General features: G+C 38.1%; 1 protein-coding gene across 2 annotated transcripts in view; it reads right to left on the minus strand.

Moving 5' to 3' along the window:
• LOC124171691 (centrosomal protein of 290 kDa-like) overlaps window positions 1–23,593 on the minus strand; it is a 71,923-nt gene that overhangs the window by 42,412 nt on the left and 5,918 nt on the right. For both annotated transcript variants that reach the window (XM_046550946.1, XM_046550945.1), the window contains exons 5-17: window positions 23,436–23,572; window positions 18,878–18,991; window positions 16,478–16,587; window positions 15,813–15,924; window positions 15,075–15,253; window positions 12,030–12,153; window positions 11,683–11,827; window positions 5,944–6,150; window positions 4,714–4,879; window positions 2,079–2,253; window positions 1,476–1,925; window positions 1,215–1,355; window positions 209–370 (exon numbers count right to left, since the gene is read on the minus strand). In XM_046550946.1, coding sequence (XP_046406902.1) covers window positions 209–370; window positions 1,215–1,355; window positions 1,476–1,925; window positions 2,079–2,253; window positions 4,714–4,879; window positions 5,944–6,150; window positions 11,683–11,827; window positions 12,030–12,153; window positions 15,075–15,253; window positions 15,813–15,924; window positions 16,478–16,587; window positions 18,878–18,991; window positions 23,436–23,572 — 2,222 coding nt within the window. The remainder of the gene's footprint in view (window positions 1–208; window positions 371–1,214; window positions 1,356–1,475; window positions 1,926–2,078; window positions 2,254–4,713; window positions 4,880–5,943; window positions 6,151–11,682; window positions 11,828–12,029; window positions 12,154–15,074; window positions 15,254–15,812; window positions 15,925–16,477; window positions 16,588–18,877; window positions 18,992–23,435; window positions 23,573–23,593) is intronic.

Genomic DNA, 23,593 nt, shown 5'->3' on the forward strand with positions numbered 1-23,593 from the left:
ATTATGCTTCGATTAACGTCATTTCGTTTATCGTCACATTTTTCAGGAACGGTAGGTGACGTTAAACGAGGACTCACTGTATTGACATTTTACTATGATATTACCCACAATTAGTACGTCTTACTAATAAGTGTAAGTTTTTCAGAGCATTTGCTTTTCATCCTTTGAGACAAAATTGAATAAAATGAAATACAATTTGACTAATCACCTTATTCTGATCTTGGCCACATGATTCATCCTTCGAAAGAGCTGCCTCTAAGACAAATAACCTTTGCAGGGCGGTTTTCAATTCTCCTTCCAGCCTCTCATTAATGTTTCTTAAGACATTTATTTCTTGCTGTTGCTGCTTTATCAACTGTTCGCTGATGATCTACAACAGAAAATATTAATGGATGATTAAAGTTTATACCAGAAATTGAATATGCATATGGCAAAAAGGGAATAAACTAATGGACATGATCTTAATCTCAGCATGAAAGAAATGTATTTGCAAATACAAATCACGATAAAAATATAAAGCTAGCTATAAGTTTCTAGTTAATACAGGCAACAATTTGAGAGTTTACCCCAAGTTGCTGGTCAAAGGGCATTGCACCATGTGGCACCCCTGTGCGAGTCTCCAGCAGACGGTTTAAGGGCTCGCCGATAGAGGGATGAGGAGTGCCACGTAAGGGGCGCAAAAAAGTACCATTAGTACCACGGTGAGAGGACTGGCGAGAAGGTCATGTGCGCATGCCACCTGATTGTTACAGTATCATATATTGGCTGTGTTACAGTGTAGTGTGACCATATTTTTTTGGAGTCAATAAACTGCCGTCATATGTATTAATCGGTGTTTGGAGTCTGGTTATTTCTTAATCACCCGTACTTCGGGTCTTACACACCAATTTGCAGTATCAATCTTTGGCTGTCAATTACTCTATCCTTTGTCATTACAGTTGGATGGGATATTTATTGAATTTTGACCTTTTCCAGGAATTTTCTTGGTTTTACGTCTTTGCTGATGTACCAAATTCAATTATTGGGACAGATATATCCCACTTCCATGGATCTTTATTAGATATGTGGATTGATAATGTGACAACCCCTAGTGGACCTATCTCATCTATTGACTGAGGAATACATTTATGTACAACTATCTATAACATAATGAAATTCAATACTTATGTACCCATATTTAGTTTAAAATGAAATTAAAAAACCAAAGTACTCACATCAAAATTATTCATTTGGACAAACATCCTATGCTTCATGATAAGTTCATTATATTGTTTGGACACTTCCTCATACAATGATTTTGGTACTGACTCATCTACCTGTTGCGTTAGCAATGCAATTTGCTGCTTTGAAATTTCCTAGATTAACATAAAAACATTTGCATTAATATAAAAACATTTGCTGAAGTCCACTCAAAAATTCACTAAGATAGTTGCCTTCAATGATGAAAATATTTTAATTAACATATACATAATTACATTAAGCTTGATGATGTTTTCCTCCTTTTGAATTACAGTTAACTTTGCAGATTGAAGATACATCTGTAATTTCTCTCTCTCTTTCATTAAATTTTTGATTGAATTCTCTAATTTTTTGCATTTCTTATTCCAATGTATTTCACTGATTTCACTTTCCACTGTTTGAACCGTAATAACATCGGTAGGGGGAAGATAGTCACAGCCAATTTCCTCTCCTTTAGAAATACTTATATCTTCTTTCACTGGTGTTTCACTAGGCACCATTAGGTTTTCATTCTCGTTAATGGAAGGATGATCATCAAAATCAATTGCTACACTGGGTGCTGAGTTTTTCTTCATCAGGTGGTGGTAAGATACACCAAATTGCTGATAAACATTAAAAAATCTATCACGAAAATTAGTAAAATATTCTTTCAAGAGAATACTGGTATTACCATCAAGTTGCCATTCCTGGAAGAAGAAATAAATATTCATTAAAATATAATTTCATGCAAGAAATATGTTAGCACCACAATTTAGTCAACTGAATTTTTGTTAGTAAAGGGACAAAAATGGCATACTGTGTAGTAGTCATTACTAAATGAAGCACAAAGAAATACTTACATCAACAATATCTAGGACATGAGAGATATCCTTGGCAAGATTCAAAGTTTCTGACAGTACTATCAGGACAGATTCTGGACTATCCTCTGGAAGGTTGACATCTAATTCACTCTTTTGCAGAAAAAATTGTGAATGGGCAAAAGGCAATGGTTCCCTTTTTTCAGCCACATCAATACTGAAATGCAGTGCATCACATGTTATATAATTTTCAAATAAATAAATAATGCAGAAGTGTTAGGTTACCTAAGGCAACATGAAAATGAAGGGCAGCATGAAGGTCAGCATGCAAATGAAGTACTGATTGAATCTGATCTAACAGCAGGGCCATAAAATGGATTCCTGTTCACTTGCAGTCCAAGAATTTGTAATTTGTTGACACGAATGACATTAGTTGTCAATGCTACCAAAAAAACCAACACTAATATATATACTACCCACAGTTCTAAATCTGTTCTGGTGAAACAATTTTCCAAAAACTAGTAGTCTCACCAAATAAGTCTGTTCTTTAATATTTCCTTACTGAGTCTTTTGGGGCCTTTTCCCACCAGTAGAATAATAATCCGTACGAATTTCTTTCCTCCAACCAGGCCTTGCTGGGCTGCCGGGACACCAGGCCATATCCTGGTGCACCCTCCAGCCTGGAAATCTTTGGTACCCCCGGTGGACCCCCCTGCTAGTGCTGGCACCCTCTGGCCATGGCCGTCCTCCACCCTAAGAAGGGGTCCAGCACGGGCCTGCCTCCAACCACTACTTTTTCCATTTTCCTATACATCTTTTAAATTTACATTTGGCACAAATTTGCTCCATTGAATATCATGCCTAATAGATCCTCCTCAAAAAAATTTCACAACTTCCTTAATACCTTGAATTCCTTCTAAAACTTATGGAGAGTCATTTTTGCTTCACACCTGTAACCTTCCCAAAATTGCTGTTCTCATCTTCAGAGTTTCTTTGAACTGAATGAATAGACTTTCTTAAAGACTTTTTTGAGATGGTTAGCCATGGGGATGGAGTTTTTGGGCACTGAAAGCATTCAAACTGACAGTTGTTGCATTTTTTTAAGGTGTGAAAGAAGGACCATCAAATCTCCATAAGGTGAAATAACAATTCATTGCATACGTTTCTCTTAACAAAAACCAGCTGACTCCTACTATCAATCATTACTAGTGCTGAACTCAGAGTGAAAATACCTTACAGGAAAACTTATTTTTGATACATAAAGTGAGTGAGCTGCCTCAAGGTCAACTGGGAAGGGATAACAATTCCAATAGCCGTGATGTAAGGACCTCGTCGCAGGTACAAACAAAACACTATGCGGGTATGCTGGAACAGGAAGATTCTCAGCAGTGACCAACCCCAGCCTATTAACCGGAAACCCTTCTAAATCACTCACTCAACACTGAAGGAACCTTTGCGTGGGTTGTACAGTAGGGCGGATCGGAAAAATCGATTTTTTTCAAATCCATCTGGCCCAATGAAAAAAAGTTGTGGGACCGATCAAAAATAAGGCCTAAAAAATTTGAGACACCCAGGTGAACCCCTGACCCTCGCTCAAATGCAATTTGGGGGGAAAAGGTCGAAATTCGAAAAATATAGTATTTTATGGTCATTTCCAATAGATTTTGCAGAGTTACTTGTTTACTAAATAAATACTATATTTTTCGTATTTCAACCTTCCCCCCCCAAATTGCATTTGAGCGAGGGTCAGGGGTTCACCTGGGTGTCTCAAATTTTTTAGGCCTTATTTTTGATCGGTCCCACAACTTTTTTTCATTGGGCCAGATGGATTTGAAAAAAATCGATTTTTCCGATCCGCCCTATTGTACGGGTCTCGCTATGGCTGCTTCCGTTGGGAAATCACACACACACTAACACTCAGCCAACACTTACTACGTGGGCTTAACTTGATGAAGCGAAGCTTATACCCTCATTTGTGTTGAGAAGGGAATCTTGGATTCTGAAAGCGGTAGGCATCTCCCGTCCAGGTGACATTACCATCGCTCAATTCCGAGCATTTCTCCCAGAGTTTAGCCCACAGAGTAAGTGTTGGTTTAGTGTGCGTGTGTGTCTGATAACTCAATGGAAGCCGCTTTGGTGAGGCCCCTTCAACCCTGGCAAAGGTTCCTTCCAAGTTGAGCAAGTGATTGAGAAGGATTTCTGGTAGAGAGGCTGGGGTTGGTCACTGCTGAGAATCATCTTGTTCCATCATACCAACACAGTGTTTTGTTTGCACCTGCGATGAGGTCCCCATGTTACGGCCTTTGGAGTTTTATCTCCTCCCAGTTTATTTTTGATATTAATAATTTAACCTGGTGGTGCAAATGCAGTTTTTGCTTGGTTCACCTGCTCTTCAACTTGATGTAGCAAACAGAAAATTTTAGTGAAGTACTAAATTTTATTGAAGTAACCCCGAAGTATGGCGTAAAAATAGCGCAATATAATTTCTCTGTTTCAACACAACCCACTGAAACTGCAGATACATGATAATGAAGTTGAGATGTGTATCTTTAATTTAATTTAATAACTTCAGATATATGTTAAGTACAAAAGGAGAGGAAATTAAAAATTCATCCAAAATGCAATAAAGTAACCACAGGTTTACAGTACTTCTAGGAATTTTGCAGTATAATCCCACCTTGGATAGAATGATTCCACCTTCGGGGGCAAATTCTCTTCTTTACTTGGCTTGCTTTTATCTTCGAGTCTATCAGCAGGAAAATATCTTTCATTTGCATGATAATGATCATGTTTATCAAGTAAATTATTCCAACACTTGGACTCCAATCTGCAGTCACTTATGCCTAGGAAGAAATATGCAACAAATAAAGGCCATTCCAAATTACAGATCAAGACAAAAATCTTTCAGTACATACAAGAGTCAATGCTTCTCTAAGTTAAAAGTTGATGCCCACATAAAAATGTCACTGAACCATGCCCCCACACATCCTAAATGCTCAGATTAATGAGTCACCTTCCTCCTCACTACTAATGAGTGGTGGGACCCATTGGAGGGAAGTTTTGATTTGGAAAGGGGCTACTTTCACAACAATTTCATCGCCCACCTTCGTTTGCAATATGTACATGTTAACACCTCATCAAGCACCCTCAGAATTGACACCCTAATTCAGCAGTTCCCAAACTTTGAACTTGAAAAATCCATGACAGCTATACCTGACATCAGGTGTTCTGTGTATGAAAATGCCCGGCAGCTCCACCCAACGTCCGGCGTGAAAGGGTTAAAGAATTAAAGAGCCACATGCGGCTCTGGAGCCGCCATTTGCCGACCACTGGTCTAGTTTGAAATATGTTTATTCATAATGATACACAGAAAATGATTCATGTTCCTGGTTTTACATTTCCTCACCCAAGAGTATTCTATCTAGCACAAATTCGAACAAATTAAGATCATGACAAATATAATTTTCTATGATTTTAAGATGAAATATTTCTTTTTTGGAAATAAAATCCACAGATAAAACATGTTCTCCTCCTACGGTTAAGTCAATGTTTTCATGGACGGCATTTAAAGTTAAATGCTGCAATATTCAGTGATATTACTTAGAAAAAATATAGAACGCAAGATGATAAAAAATATCACTCCATAATCGTAGTTTCCAAGCCAATTTTATTATTTCGGGTCGAAATTTCCTTAAATTTGTCTCTCAACCACTGTAGTACCTCTTCAATTACACAAAGTTATACTCCAAATACTGTAGGTTAGTGCCTGAGCAACCTTGACAGGATATGTTGAATTAATGTATAACAATCATTTAGGGTTTTAAGTAAATTATATTAATTCTTGGCCAAAATAATCTAGCCACATTAAATAAGCAAAAATTCAAATCACATTCCACAGCATACTCACCGCTCTTGACAGAACTTCCATCAAGTATCTCAGATTCTCCTCTTGCTAGGCCATGGTATTTAGAACTCAACCTTCCCTCCTTATCATGCTCCCCCACATCCTTTTTTCCAGAAAGAAAAAAGCTGGTGACTGATGAAGTATCATTAGAGACCTGAGTGGTAGTTTCTTCCAATGCATGCATGGCAATGTATTCCTTGATGGGACTGCCTTTAGTAAAATAGCATAAAAGACTCCGAATTTATAGATGAAAAGAGATGACACATTCTCTCCACTACTTTGAATTAACTGAAGAAGGAATTAATGAAGATGTCCATCAATATGCATGAGTGAAGAGATAAATTGAATTTCACTGATTTACTTGAATTCACTAAACTTATGAATTTAATAATAATAAAAGTAGTAAATGCAATTATTTTTATGCTTATTTTAAGAAAATCATAGATGTATAAAGTGGAGCTTCCATCTATCTGAATGAAGGGGAAAGCCCCAAAATGTAGATAATCAAAAAAGATATGATTGGAATTTTTTTGCCTTTTGTGTTATAAAACTAATTGCACTTAGGTGGAGAAGGGCAAGAATGAGAAAACAGGGGAAGGTAGGAACGGGAGAGTAAGAAACTGTGCAGGGGGTTGGGGGACTGGCTTGGTATTTGACAGGTAAATAGTCCAACCAAAAATGGAATAATTGAATGCAACAACAAGTGATGGGTTGATTTGATCCCTTGATTCTTCGATTCTATGCCAAGAATCAGAATCGAAAATGAGATTTTATGAAGTGTAAAATTGATTCTGATTTGGAAATAATTGTTACAAAGTAATTACTCACTTGCATTGTCGGCTTCCCTGTCATATACATACTAAATCGCGAGCGTTCAAGAAATTACCTTCACAGCCACTAAATGGTGCAGCGAGCCCATCAAGCTACAATGCTACAGAGCTGTAGCTAAGTCTGGGACTAAGTCTATAATGTGCGTACAGAGATTCTGCATCAAACCCCATCCCTGTAGCACTTGATAAGACTGAGATAGACCCTAATGTGTGACTGCACAGATTAACATGCTACAAATTTTATATACAGCAAACTCCAGATTATCCGGGCTTGTGATGGGGAGAGGCGGCACGAATAATCCGAAAACACAGATAAACCAAACTTTCACATTGATTTCTGTTATGTTCATAATTTATATAAATCACACAATTTTTTTATTATTCATGCACAGAGTCTGTTATTATAGGTTGCTTCCCCGACTCATTGAGAGCATTATTCACACGATCGTGATATTTTTACGAGCATTAACGTGATTGTACTCGTATTCCTACTGCTCAATTTAAGATTAGGTTCCCGAGAACCACGCACTCATAGCTGCGAGGTCACAGATTCAGAGTGGTTTGCATGGATGCTTCAAAACCACTGTGCGATGACAGAAACTACACTCTCAGGCACCATGCCACAGTGTCACATCTCACCTAGGTTGACTGGGAGGAAACAGCTGTGGGACGCAGATCCATGGTCACTGAGCGCCATCGCCCACCGTGATGCTTGGTGGACAGGAACAGATGCTCCCTGATCACGCCATCGCATATCGGCAGTTCTGGATACCAGGGCTTACGGAAAACTGTCCACGCAGGCGAATGTCTGACTGTGACGCATGCAATCTCAAACTCCGTTGTCTCTGCATCCACTTCCTGCGATAACTGCACTTCTACTATTCCCTTCCTCCTGCATGACCTTGACTGGTTGCGGCATAAACATGCCCAAGTGCGACAATATCTCCAGTTCTCATGTGCTCTATTCAACCACAAGCGAGGCCAAGGCAATAATAGGGTGGTTTCCTATTATTTTTTTATTGCCTAAATTGAAAGATTATTAATCCTGGAGTACGTATTTCACGCTTTTAGATTTTTAACTGACAATATCTATTTTTCGCGATTAAATGAAAAGTGAAAATTTTCAAGCTCGCGAAAACGCGACGGGTAAGTATGATGCCGGGAAAACTCCGTGTGACGTCCTTCTGGTTCCCGCTGCCGCAAGTGAGGTGACCTTGGGGCGAGGCTTTGAGCGCTGATACGTCGCAGGATGCTAGCAGGTAGCTGAGTACCATGCTAGCTGGTAGCGCTTGGCTTAAAAAAAGATTATTAATACCACATCAAACGAAGAAAACTTTCCGACCTTAGGCAGTTTTAATAGGTGATTATTAAGACATGTTTCCCAGAGTTCTTTGCCTCATGCATGCATTGGTAACCTCAAACGATGTAAAACTCCCATCTACTCGTATAGAAACTAGGTCCCTGTGACGTCACGTGGAGTGGCATCGCATGGGCGCCAATCTGGCCTTTTTCAAATGAGGATAAAATTGACCCTTGCCATTCGTCTAAACCGGTATTTCTAAAACCAAATAATTCGTATATTATGAATACAGTAATGGAGGGTAACGAATCGCAATCAATGCCTTTCGTTTTCTTTGATGACGGAAACTACCCTATTACGCATTTGTGGTATAAGTACCTAATACTTTTTAAGATCGCAGATAAAATTTTTCTTCATTTACCATAGGTTAGCAATTGAAGGATCTTCTCAAATGAATCAAGAGTTTTTCCCAGCCTCTCATCCTCTTCTGAAATACTACAGCAGACTTCCCAGTCATCTTGAAACATTCCTTGCCAGCAAGAAAATTGAATAATTCTGTTTTACGAAGGGAATTCCAATGAAATAATACCCCTGCAGTAGCCTTGCATTAAAATAAAATAATACTGGTGCTTTTCCGTTGGATTTTATTTTCTATAAAGATCACGGAAAACATCGATGGTTTGAGAAACTCATGCATGAATAATCTGCAGCACGGATAAACTGCAGCCGGATAATTGGGAGCATGCTGTATATACCGTATAAGCGTGTGTAAGAGGCGCACATGTGTAAGAGGTGCACCCCTATTTTGAGCATCGAAGCTATAAAGAAAAAAAATTTGCTGCATGTTTTTATCTTATTGTGCGGTGTTGCAGACGTATGCCTGGAATTTCGACAGTTATCGAAATTTCCTCTTTCAATGCTAATCGAAATAAGAATTTTTGATAACTGCGGCGGTAATAGCGGCATAAGAGGGAGTAAAAAGAGTTCCGACCCTCTCTTCGCATGCCCCGTTGCTCTACGATGCTAGCCCTACTCACGAACAATTTTGTTTAAAAGCTTTCGCAGGAGTATTGCAATAGAATGCAGCCATGGAAAATTTTAAGACAAAACACAACAGGCACATTGCATGAACCTTCCCAAGAGATTGGACAACAATCGGGGCAATCTCAGCGACGTAGGATAATAACCACGCCGTAGATTTAACAGAACCACACTCGGCCCTCCATAAGTCAATGCCTCTGCCGTTTTTTTCCCTTTCCGAGACCCCACACGAAAATAGGAAAATATCAAGTTACAGGAGAACAATGGAAACGTGTTTCATCCCTACCCCATCTCACCAACTGACCTTTTTCGGTCTCAGGTTCAATTCTCCTAGTTTTTGGTGGCCAAATGCTAGGTGAGTCACCTGCAGAGCTCGAAGATATCTAGATATCTTTCAACAATTGTATAACACGCACGAGGTTCTAAAAAGATGAGACCTAACGCGACATATATCTGACATCATTTAAGTTTTTTTAAGCTCTAATTGAATGACACAAAGATTTATAGTTAAAACAAGACTACTAATATTCAACATAGTCCAAACACCATAATTTCGGAAGAAACAAGCGTAGCATAAGCGCATTTAAACATGACGAGACGGACTGGGAACTTCAGGCGACGCAAACTGCGTATATTACATTGCTGCGCCATTGCCCTTTCGCTTTGAAGGCAACGACGTCACATGCAAGATCGGAGGTGTTCTTCCCTTGCTCCTACGCTCGTAGCCTCGTAGCTTGAAATACGGAGGGGAGGGAGCGCACTCCTTCCCCTCGACCACTCCTTCAGCGCCCTTCACTTATAAGCATTTCCGATTTCTTCTATCCACCATTTAGTCCAACAATGAACACACTCGTTCGAATTTTTTAAACCGCAGGTTTTGATACCAATATAATTTTCAGTTGCAAAAATCCTCATATTAGCGTCTGAAGATGATTTTTGAAAAATCAGGTCGTCAGCATAATGGAAATTGCTTGGCAAGACAGATGTTGACGATTAACCAGGTACAGTGCAACCTCGATATAACGACACCCCACGGTGCACTAATAAACACTCGCTATAGCGAATTGTTGCTTTACCGGAGGTGGAGCAAATAATAGCCAATATACCTGTTGCGAACAGATATACAGGAACAGGAGTGGTGCGGCGACAGATAAACATCTATCCAATAAACGTAAGCATAAATCCAGACGAAAGGCGATGTTTTTTTGCATCACTAAATTTCCTTATTCAAATAACGACTAACTATTCAAACAATTTATAAGCGCCGCACTGAATAAAAATCATGCAAAGCATTGTTTCATCAATCATTATATTTATCGAACGACAGTTTACCACATAACTTTGAGACTGAGCACTCCATTAACTTCATTTCTAACAGATCGCTAGCAGTTACAGAGGTTAAGGAGTCGTCTTCCGGCAGTGAAACCCTCGCTATGGCGAGAGCCAACGCCGAAAGGGTCTCGTAAAAACGAATTTTTTTAACACGCTTATTATAGGGTCAATTGACGGTGCATCGGCTATCTATCGTAATAGCGGGAGTGTCGCTATAGCCCGTACTCGCTTTAACAAGGTTCCACTGTATGTCCTTCAAAACTACGCGTTTCTCTACGTTTGATAAGCGATTACTATATGCAGTATAAATGCCGCAGGATGCCCACTCGTGGCAGTAAATTTAGCGCGCCCTCCGGAGCAAAAAACCCTGTGCGATCTTTTCCGTGTTCACCTCTGGGGTACCGTCGTGACGGCGTAATGCTTACAAGAAATTCAAACAGGAGCATTTTAAAAATACGTCACCAAGGGAGAAACTCCCCTGCCTGCCGCTTGTTTTTGACCCAGGGTTTCATATGACTGACGCTGAAAACCAAGGCCACTTAGTTCCCCTTGGACTTGCGACCGGGGAAGGGTAGGGGGGGAAGATAAGACGTTTGTGTAAGAGGCGCACCCCCATTTTCGGCTGCAATTTCTGGGAAAAAAAGGTGCGCCTCTTACACGTGCTTATACGGTAGATATCCAACAATAGACTTAAAGGCACTCTCTGCATTGGTAACCTCAGACGATGTAAAACTCCCATCTACTCGTAAAGAAACTAGGTCCCTGTGACGTCACGTGGAGTGGCATCGCATGGGCGCCAATCTGGCCTTTTTCAAATGAGGATAAAATTGACCCTTGCCATTCGTCTAAACCGGTATTTCTAAAACCTTGTATAATATTTACCATATAAATATATATGAGCATGTGGTGTGAAAGAGGATCAGTTGCAACACCAATGTATCAAAAATAAAATCGTTCTAATAGCCAGAGAAATCATGTTGGATCCCCACCGGATCCTTCCTCCTGGGATATTGATCCCATATGGTGGGTGGCTATCCCTGTATCCCAAGATAGTATACTGGTAACTGTGGCAAAGTCCAAAAGCTATCATTGTAATGCAGACAGTGGTCACTTATGATGGAGTGGCTGAAAATCTATGCACTTTCAAGAACCAACCATTGAAAAAAGTATCACTTGCGGGCCACAATGTCACAATAAGCCACTGTAATAATTTTCCATTCCATTTTTTTTACTACATACCTTCAACTACTTTTGGTAATGACAGTCCAGATAGCTTGGACATTTCCTTGTGAAAAACATGTGAAGATTTGCAAAATATCCTCACTGCTTTACCCCATTTAATTAACTTGTTATTCCTTTCTTCCTGAAAATAATTACTTGGGAACTGGAGGAAATAAAATAAAAGGAAACTGATTAGGAAAATGTAATCACTAACATATTAACCTTAATTAAAGTAATTGATGGAAAATGGAAGTAAAAAAATGATAATAACTTCAAAATTTAAATCTAGTAACTTAACATTAGCTCAGATAAGTAATAATAATTAATCAAAACATGGAAAAAGGTACGAATCATGAGCTTCTAACCTTAGATGAAGTAAGAACCGCATTCATTATATGATTCCCAAGATTAGGTCTATGGAAAACATGCTTTTTCTTTCTCTTCCTCTTCTTTTTGGACTGAGACAATTCAATACTAGGCAAAGCACTGCTGAATAGGAAAAATAATACATTCTTATTAAAAACATAACATGAGTGTCATGGCTGGGTCCTTCCCAGAGGCATATGATGCATATGTTATAAAGTACTGTGATAATTAACAACATCATTATATGGTGGCATGATACTAGCAAGAGATAACCAAGAGCTGAAGGCAGTGAAGGTATTGGTAAGGAAGGAAGGGTATGGAGAAGCCTGAAATTTTGATGAGATAAAACTAAATTCTTCTGAGGCAATTGTGTAAGACTTAACCCATTGGCTTAAAGAGACGGCGATTCGCCGGCCTACGGGACTTTGCCGTAAACTAAAGAGCCGGCGATTCGCCGGTTGAATGCAGCGCTGTCTTTCAACACGCCTAATTAATTAACGGAATAAAATATTTGGATGAAATCTTTACATTTGTATCACAAAAACATTGTTCTTTAGGTCAAATGCATTTGCAGCTATCATTTTACAGTGATTTTACTCTTTACCTCAAAATGTATAACTGCCATTTTTTAGGGGTGCGTCTTTCCGCCAGTTATCTTTACTTACAGATGAAGGCCTAACCGTTGCCTTTCATAGGCACTTATTATTCACTGTTTATGCAATTGTTTTCAAAGTGATTACCTTTAGTATTTATCGGAGGCGATTTTTTGACTGTCTATTCATCTTTGCTGACGATAAGAAGGACGCATAAACGAGACGACTTCGTTTTCGTGGAATCAGACGCACCCATTGAAATGACTGAAATTTTGCTTCGTGCGTTTATAACAAGACTGACAGACGGCTGTAATGATATTACTTTGTAATGTCTAGTTATCAATGTCACGATTCACTTGGTATTATTGCCTTGCAAGTGAGCAGTTCATTTTGGATTATGAACCTCTCTTTCTCCGCAGATGGCCGCAGAGGCCCGTCTCCCTTTCAAAATCATCTATCGGTTTACTATCAATGCTGACGTAGTGTTGTGTTTCACTTCCACTGCAGGTGCCTAACCTGATCCTTATACAGGTGTTTTATTTCTTTATACTTTGCTCACAATTGTGTTTTGATATCGGATTCACATCTCTGGCAATATAATACGCAGTTATTTGAGAACCTTCTTTTCTGGGTTGAAAATTGGTGAGAAGCAATTACTTTGTTATCGTTCGCTTTTTCTATCAATTTGATTCTTACTCAGACATTCGTTGCTCACGTTACATTATCAGAACTAATCACATTGTAAGACATTCTTCTTTTCTCAACGGCTATATAAACCCTGGGTTTGGCATTTAGATGGTCAGTTCGGAAGCACGTAAGGCTTTATTTCGTCGGTGTTTGTGCTCCTTGCGAAAATGGCAAGCAGAAAAATGGATTACTGTGAGAGTACCGATATCGAGAATGCTCTGTTTGAGAGTAATAGTATGAGTAGTGGTGATGAAGATTCGTCCGATGAGCGGGACAGCACCAATGAAACCGCGGACTGTGAGACAGGTAGCGAGGACTCTAGTGAAGAAGAGGTTGAGCGTCAACCAGTAAAGAAAAAAAGTAAAGGAGGACTGCTGAATGTGGAATACATGTAATAACCTCGTGAAAAAGTTTAATTTTTGTGGTGCACCTGGCACGAACTCGAGAGTGCTTCGGCATTTACCGGGAAATGCCAATGAACCCGATTTTTTTTACACTTTTTTGCAACCTGAATTTTGGGAGTTCATCTGCCAAGAGACTAACAGATTTGCTGAAACTTTTTTGAATGCAGCGATGAATCGCAGAAGTAGTTTGATGGGCGAATGGTTTCCAACCACTGCTGAAGAATTATGAGTATATTTTGCATTGTGTGTTTCGATGGCACAGGTGAAGAAAAATAAAATTCAAAAGTATTGAAGTCTGCGAGCGGTCACTGAAACTCCTTTCTTCGGTAAAGTATTGCCCTATCGACACTTTCTATTGCTGTCTAAATTTTTGCATTTCACTGATAATTCAACTCTCGATGAAAATGACAGGCTAAGAAAGATTTCTCCCATCAGTCAGTACGTGAACAAAATATTTCAGTCTATATATTGCCCTTCACAAAATCTTGCTGTCGATGAAAGCCTTATGAAGTTTCGCGGCAGACTTAGTTTTAGAAGTATAATCCCAACAAGAGAGATAGATTTGGGATAAAGTTTTACAACAGTTGTGAAAGTTCCTCAGGATATTGTCTCCAGTTTGAAATATAGTGAAAGTCGGTGGGAGTGTGAGCAGTGCTGTGTTGCTCTTCAAATACCCGAATGCTTCAAGGATTTTCATACCAAAAAACCATGAAGATAAAGAAATTTACCTTAAATAGTATTATTTTATATTATAGTTCAGAGTACCTACAAACCAGAAAAATACATTTAACATTAAATACGCATAAAAACAAAGTATGATGGCAACTTTCACTCAAGGAACTGATGAGTCAAAATTTTTTTTACAGATTTCCTGAAATGAATTCAACGTTTGATTGTTTCCATATCAGTGACTTGATCACTGTTAAAAAGAAATATACATAAAAACACACATATCACTATTACTTTTTCCAATTTTACCTTCGAAATTTCACTTTGTTGCATTATTACAACAATTGTTGTAAAAAGTTACAATTTTGCTATTGTTAATAATATCGCTTTATAAATTCAAAATTCTGGTAACAAAAAATTAAATAACGTTCAAAATTGTTTCATTGTAGTCAAGTGAAATTTTCAAGTAAATAGCAACATTATATGCGTAGATAAAAAATATTATTCTTTTAAAGAATTTGGCAGAAATAAATCGTAATCCTCGGTAAGTGAAACGCTAAAAAAATACTAAGCCAATGGGTTAAGATGTGAATTATAAAAAAATCTTCTAATTGATATCCATTTAGCAATGAAATTCAATTTGATTAGAATTTACATAAAATGTTTAAAGATAAGGTTTTAAAGAACAAACCTATTTTCCTGGACATCTTCAGGATTAACAGCATAGGTGTTTACTTTACGCACCAAGTCAGCTATGTTCATGTCCCGGATACGTATCTGTCGTTTCATTTCAGCTATTTCCGCCAATGCTTCATTAAGTCCGTACTCATTTCTCTCAAACTGCCTCAGCCTTTCTGTTGCCAGTGAAAGCTGGAAGAATCAAATAATATTAGATAAAGGAAAGCAAAAATATGAATGAGGTGCATACATCAGAATATAAAGTATTTAAAGTAAATTAAATTGTAGCCGAGGCAAAAAAGCTTTCAATAAAGCAGAAAATACATTCATATCTAGGACAAAACACTTGTTGCCATCAAAATTAGGGAAAGATAAATAGTTAATAGAAAAATTTCCTGGTATTAAAATATATTCAAGCATTCCACCAAAGGATTGCCTGGTCCAGTGTTTCTCAAAGAAGAGATTTACTCGTTCTGTAAGAAACAAGCCAAAAGTATCAATAAGGATGGCTAAGCACATTATTAAAATGATATCTCTACCATGATTTTTCTAATTTAAGAATTACAAACAAGCCAATTGAAAAGTCCTACTCAAAAATAATTAAGACATTAATTTGTTTTATAAATCACATAGTGAAATACCCCTTCATGCACATTCAACTGCACCAAACTGAGTGATATTATACACTAAAACAGCTTTGTCATAATTACTATCACGATTTCACTCAGTGGCTTTTCTTCTTTCTTAGCACCTTGTGGCTGAGTGTTTCCAGCTGATGTTTCAAATGCTTTTCCTCATTCTTGAATTGAAGACCAACACCTGGATTCTCAGCAGGAAAAGCCATCACACTATTGGCAGCAGACCTTCAAGAAAAAAGTCAATGATACAGAGAGTTCATCAAATTATCACATGAAAATATGCAAAAATTTATACTTTTATAAAACTATACATCAAGAGCTATCTTCCAAGAGAGTAACAGTATATATACTCCCACAAATTATGACTAAAAATAACAATCATAGCAAATGACATCAAAACTCAATGTTTAAAAAATTAAAAGCACATGATATCACTAGATCAAGGGAAATTTTGTACATAACCATGACTAGCTAGCAATTGGGAAAGATTCATAAGCATGCAAAGGCAAAACTCGTTTCAGAAAATTTCCGTTTAAAAAAGAATGAGCTGAGATACCCATTATATTACACCTGTTGAGTGTTACAAATTTCTGGGTGCTGCAGGTTTTCTATTGTACCACTTGGATATATAAATATGTACCATTTAGTAAATGAGCAAGGCACATACGTATATATTAATGAATGGGACCTTTGGCATTTTCTTCTACATACATGCATATATACAAAGAACTAAAAGGTTTCAGAGTTTAATGTGCACTGCTTTACGCAGGAATCTCACCTCTCTGACTTCAGACTTAGCATGGTTCTGGAACATTCTTCTATTTCCATGACAGCATCCTTCAATTTCTCCTCAAGATGTTTTATGTGATCATTTTTCTCTGAGAGTAACTGGAAAAAAAGGATTTGATAAACATGGCTCAGCAGAATCTCTTTATGACTTCTAACTAATACAAATTCTTTCTTGAATCCATTCATATGGCACAAACTCATCACTCTCACTTAGGGATGGATGGATCCAGAACTTTTTTTCGGAACCGGATTCGGATCAGATTCTTGATTTTCAGATCTGGATCTTTCGGATCGGATATTTTCGGATCCTAATAGATTTTCTAATTCCTGCTATTAAACGAAGCAATTACCTATTCAAGTTTATTCTGGGTACATACTATCAAAGGAATGCTTTTTAGATTTTCATACACATTTTAATATTTTTATGCATTAAAAATCATTTTTACAGGCTCTCAAGTTGTTTTTAAAAACATCTTTACATGCTCAGGACCTAAACTGTTACCCTTGGGTTTGGAAATGAAAAAATGATAAATCTTCGGATAAACCACTGACGAGTGGCGTAGCGAGAGAGGGAACATCCGGCGGGTGCTAGCTCCCTGAAATATAAAAACACAATTACTTTCCTTCATAAAAGGAAAGAAATAAGGAAAAATCATGAATTTCCAGAAGATTTCTTTGAAAAATGAAGTTTTTTTTTCGATTATGAAGGGTGTTAAAATTAGTTTGAAACCCTCTACTTTGTACCCTGCCGTTTAAAAATTTTCCCCCTGGTTTTGGACCCCCTAACAAAATTCCTGGCTACCCCCCTGCCATCGACTGAATTCAAATTTTCCTCACACACGTTTCCCCCAAGTTTTGTCACTTTCTCATCGCATACCGACTTGTGTTTCACCCGAAAATGCTTATGTATGGTGAGAATGATTTAGCACTTCCTCACGATAATTTCATGCCACAGTGCACGCACATGGCATACATTGGTTCTCCTTATCTCAATAGAAATGTTTCCACACAATGAAATGCATTTTTATCAGTATATCGTTAAATTAAATTGCAACTGTGCAATCAGCAACACAATTAAAAGTATTTACAACAGCATTAACGTCATGTGCGATGAGGGGCTCGACCACTCAGCATGAGGAAGTGGTGGGACAAAGAAGTGCGTAAAGGAGAAGTGGAGGGGAAGGAGCGCGCTCCCTCCGTTTTTCAAGCAACGAGGCTACAAATGAGGGAGTCTAGGACGAACAAGTCAGATCTTGCTTCAGTGACGTCGTTGCCTTCAAAGCAAAGCCTAGTGCGCTATGTGACATATGCAGTTGGCCATTCCAATCTGTCTCTACTTTTTTGAGGGGTTAATGCTGCTCTTGTTTCTTTGAAAATTGTGCTGTTTGGACAATGTTGCATATTAGTATAGTCTAATTGTAAATAGAAAACTTAGTGGCAATCAATTAGAGCTGAAAAATAAACAAAAATATCGTTAGGTATGCGTCGCATTTGCTCTAATTCTTTTTAAATCTCGTGCATGTCATCTAATTTTTGAAGCTATAGAGACATCTTCGGGCCCAGAAAGTCACTCACCTAGCATTTGTGGTCTAGAAACGGAGAATTGAAGCAGGTAGGTCAAGAAAGGTCAGTTGGTGAGATGGGGTAGGGATGAAACACACTTCAATTGTTCTCGTGTAATCTGGTATTTTCCTTAGAAAACAATGATTTATGGTGCATGTTATTTTGGAAACAAAAAAACAACAACAGAGGCATGGGCCGATGGACGGCCGAGGGTGGTTTTATGAATTCTGTGACGTAGTTACTTTTGACGTGGTTATTATCCTACGAAGCTGAGATTCCCCCGATGATTGTTCAGTCTTTTGGGAATAGTCACATTATGTGCCAGTCATATTTTGCCTTTTTTTATTTTCTAAGGCTGAAATTCTGCTACGTAACCTCTGCGAGAGCTTTCAAACAAAATGGTTCATGAATAGGACAAGAATCGCATGCGACTGCACATTCGAAGAGAGAATTGAAACTCTTTCCACCACTATGGGGCATTGCATTCACTGAAGCTGTTATTTAAAATTTCGGATCCAGATATGATGTCTCCCGCAACTTTGGATCCAATGTATTCGATGAAGGGAATATCCGCAGATATTTGGATCCGAGGTATCTGATATCCGACCATCCCTACTCTCACTTCATATCAACATAACACAGAGAATTTCCTTTACATCATACTAGATTACACATTGAAATATCCAGTGAGATGGAAAATACATTATAAGAATCATGCATGTTGCCATTTAAACACATTACTTCCTTTAAAGGAAAATTAAATTAGACAACATGATGCAGCATAAAATAAAAGTTGTTGGCACTAAGGAGTGAAACAGAATATTACCTTCTTGTAAGTTAGTGCTTCATTATTACTGTCAATATTTAAATTACTCTCTCCAGCTGTTTTAAAATTTTTCTTCAATTCTTCTATCTCCATATCTTTGGACAGGATAAGTTTCTGAAAGGTGAAAATTAGCGAATAATTTGAGTCCTCAATACACACTGCAATCTGATAACTATTCAATGTCATCAATTCCATAATTACAGAAATAGAAATCATACAGCAGTCTCTCGTTATTATATCTCAGCAGTCTCAGTTAGAAGTTCACGGGACCAAAAAACTGGAGGTTCGTTATAATAAAGTTTGTATGAACGTTTCTTTTAGGAATCGACCAAATAAAACTTGGTTTGTCAAAATTTCTCATCTCCCGAATTGATAGTCGCACTGCAAAATAGCTTCAGAGACAAGTGTATAATATACACGATTTAATTACGCTCAAACATATAAAAACAAGCACATTCGTTTCATTTTCTCAAATGAAGAATGCAGCATGACGTAATCCAGGGTTGATATCTTCCCGAATACTTCAGTCCTCGATAGATGAACATGATGCATTCCTCAAGACCTTGCTTGTAAGCTGATAAACCTATGCAAGGCATCGAGGAGTGCGGTTATCCTGCAGAATGTAACACTGCATCACAATTGTGCGTTAACTCATGCTTGTCTGCGGGAAGGAAAAATGGGCAAACGCTGAACAGTTCCTGACTTCACACCGGATTCAATGATATTTTGTTCAGATTATGCCCAAAGTGCAAGTTCATCTTTGCCACACTGCGTCCTTCTCATGCGTCATCCAACTCGAAAAGCGCCAAATTTGAAATTTCAGGCACACTTAAATTTTTTGAATGCTCGTTTCCCTAAAAATTCGTAAATCAAATGTGGGCAGGTAGAGGACTAACTGTACATCCAATTTACGAGCGGTAATGAGTGGGCTACAATGACTCCTCAGTAAGGAAGTTTATTATATGATAATGCGTGGGTACTTAAGTATCTCCTACTGGAGAAAGAACTACATATAATTGACGCTCTTGGGCACAGTGCACAAAGAGAACTTAAGCATAGCGCATTGATTATGACGTAGTGTAGTGCATAAAAATGCAGTTGGTGTGTTATAAAACGCTGTTAGTTAGGGTGCAAATGCCATTACTTATCCGTGAAATTTCATAATAAAGTTCACTTTGTAACCCCCAGGACTGGAACTGAGGCTCGTAATAACAAAAAAATTTGTGATAGCATATCTTTTATTGTACATTGGTTAGGCCTTTTTGTCAGGACAAACGATTTACTTTGAAATAATGAGAACTTTGTAATAAGGTTTTTCATATTAACGAGGGTCTATTGTATATAAAATACACAGGAGCCCACTTATCATGAAGTCCTGCTTATAAAAAAGCTGGACTCATGGCAAGATATATGTTTTATTGTAAAACTCAACTAAGCTGCAGTAAAACATTATGATAAAATCATAATTGTTTTTAGATGTTGAGAGCTCTAACAATATTCTACCATTTCCATTATTTTTGCACACAAACCCTTGAGAAGAAATCTACCTTATTCACTTTAACTCCTCCTCTCGCAATCAGACAGGATGAACACGCAAACTCCCGTGCTGCGTGCTGAGCAAAACCCTGTACAGTGGAACCTCGATCTATCGTTTTTCAGGGGGGTGGATGAAAAAAATGATGAATGCAGGAAAACGATCAATGTTTGGCTAGGTTGCCTATGCCCCAGGAAACGCTGGATTTGTGCGAATTATGATATTCATGAATGGATTCAAACAAGATTTTAGCTGATTACAGGAATATTATTACTTTATCGAAACACTTAGGTCATATTGTTGATTCGACTTATATCTCTTTCAAATATCCTAAAGGAACAAGCAACCTTGCTAAAAAATGTTTGCACTCCACTCGGCATTTGCACTGCTTTATGGATTTCTGTCTGATGTAAAAATTCTTATCCATCCAATGCCATTTAAAGTACACATATTCACGAGAGCAATGTGCATGTTATGCTAAAACAACTGCTTTCACCGAAGCAGTGATTGGTTGCGAGATGGATCAAAAAGGCCAAAAATAGTTTATTATTTGAAATGTTCCTTTCTAACGATTAAATTTTTAATATGATTGAGGCAATGTGTAAAGTGTTAACAATGTTGCGTTAATCGTCAGCGGCATGCCTATGTGACCCTCGGCTTCACCCCACGTCTTTTTTTCACCTAGTATTTCGCTCTACCCCCACCCCTGCCGTCATGTGCTAGCGGACAAGCCGAGGTGTTCTGCAATATTCACGTACTTCTAGCCCCGATTCTTTTCTTCATCTTCAATTATTTTCAGTCCATCTTTTAAAGTTCTCACTAGTTTCTTCGGAAGGGCTATGGTCCGAAGACGAATAAAAATAAAACTAATGAGAATGAAATCGGACTTTATTGAACCCACACAGAAAACACCCGCTGGTTTTAAGTAAACCCACCCTGGAAAGTACGTACGAGGTGAAGTTCAGCACTAATGCTATCGTGTTCGGCGTAAGCAGATCTTACTGCAGAGGGTGAAGCATGACCATATGACTGCGCAATGAAATTTTTTGTTCTAATAAGAAGGCAACTAACCCACTCATTTCTTACAATACGTAGTGTAGCTCTAGATGAGCAGACGAATTCAGATTGCTAAAAGGAAGAAACAAAATATCCTGAGAAGACATTGCTTCATTAGGAACTCTGAAAAGTGAGACTTGAAGTATAGCTCGTAGATTGTAACCTGATGCCGTTTTAGAAAAAAATGCCACATCAATGGCCAAGAAGCTCACAATTAGCTGCGAGGATATCGAGATTCTCCAGAAATCACCATTGTACATATTATTCAAACCATTTCCTTGCTTAAAATGCTTAAATAACATCATAGAAAGTCATCATGTTTGGTATAATTATTTTTTGAATTACGTCCACATTAATAATACTTCAATCTAATAAAAGTATAATACCGATTGCCAAAATTTATTGTGAGACACCTTTTGGGCTAATAGGCAATTCATGCAACAGTTGACCTCCAGAAACTCGGAAATTTGAAGGAGATAGGCTGAAAATATTCAGTGGGCAAGAATCGGAGAGGCATGAAACATGTTTTTATTGTTCTCGTGTAACTTGATATTTTTTTTCGAAGCTAAGGTCTTTTCAATACAATTCCTGCGCAAGATGGGACCATTTTTTTATTTTGGAGAAGAGGAAAACTTCAGAGGGGGGGAGGCGAGTGCTGAATGGAGGAGGATAGCGGATCTTGGGAAATGTGCCAATGTAACCATCCCATGGCACTCAGCTTCTCCCTATAGTAGTTCAAACTCCTGGGGAAGATTCAAATTCAGATGTGTCTGTCATTATTAGCCACAAATAACACGTTGTAAACACTTCGTCTCATTTTCATCAAACCATGGATGTGGGAAAATTATACGACGGGACCGCAATCTTCAAATAATCAATGCGGGAAAACGATACCTCAGGGAACGATGGATGTGGGAAAATGATCAATGCGGGAACAATAGATTGGGGTTCCACTGTATATGCTGGGCAACTTCCATCCCCTCTCATTAACCAACTCTCCCCAATTTGTTATTATCCCACTGTATACCCTTTCCCAACTCCACTGTGCATCCTCCTCATGTTTTTCAGTCTCTGGCAGTTTTCTTCTGCATCTGGTACTCTGTAAATGAGGTGTACAATCACAAAGAAGGTCATGCGATTGATCACTGTGCAGGGTGATAAAAGAAGAAGAAAATGTTATAGTTTAAAAATAAATTTAAAATTCTCAAGGAAATAGGCGATTAGAAGATTTCTAACAATTATGGAGATTTTGATGACTAGAAAACACGACGTTGTCAACCGATTCAGTAGTGAAACAAAGATGGGAGATTTACCATATTTCTCCGAATATAGTCCCTCTCTGAATATAATCCCCCCCCTAATTTTGAGGCTTCAGTTTTGGGAAAAGAATTTAAAAATGTGTTTGAATGTAGTCCCCCCTTTACTTCTACTATGTGCATTTTTGGAAAAAAGGGGGGACTATATTCAGATAAATATGGCACTTCTGGTACCAAAGGAAAAAAATACTTTTTGACCTTCAGAAAGATGTGTACAGTGTACTGTGTTTATGTGGCAGCAAGTACATAGGAGAGACATGTAAAACATTAAAAATATACCAGCAAGAGTACAAGAGTTTAAAAGAGGGTGCTCAGAGAGGCAACTAACTAGCAATCAGATAGACAACTACATAATGCACTGAAGGAGGACTATATTAGACCAAGAGAAACAGAGCAGCATCTTCAAGCTGAAGACACCAGGAAGATAACTGGTCAAGAAGATTATCAACAGCAATACTTAGAAGTTGGCTCAAGCGACAGGATATGAAATGGGAAAGACAGCAGTTTTCTCTGTCAATTTGGATGATGGCTCTTTTTCTGAACCCTTTCAGACATTTTTTTTCCTCCGCTGACTAGCTCACAAGGCTTGCAAGTGTCAGAACTAACTACTGTATTCATCCACTATGAGTAACATATTGTGAGACAGACATACCCAAGAATCTTCAAGTTTCTTATCCATAGAACTTCTTTCTGATTGGAGATTATCCTCAACATGCTTTAATTTCTTTAATGCATCATTTGCTGCCTGGCTGGAGTTTTTATCTCTATTTTCTAATTCTTCATGTGCCTCTGCAAGAAATAAAACACGAT

The sequence above is a fragment of the Ischnura elegans genome, chromosome X (assembly GCF_921293095.1).
Source record: "Ischnura elegans chromosome X, ioIscEleg1.1, whole genome shotgun sequence".
Classification (NCBI taxonomy): Eukaryota; Metazoa; Arthropoda; class Insecta; order Odonata; family Coenagrionidae; genus Ischnura; species Ischnura elegans.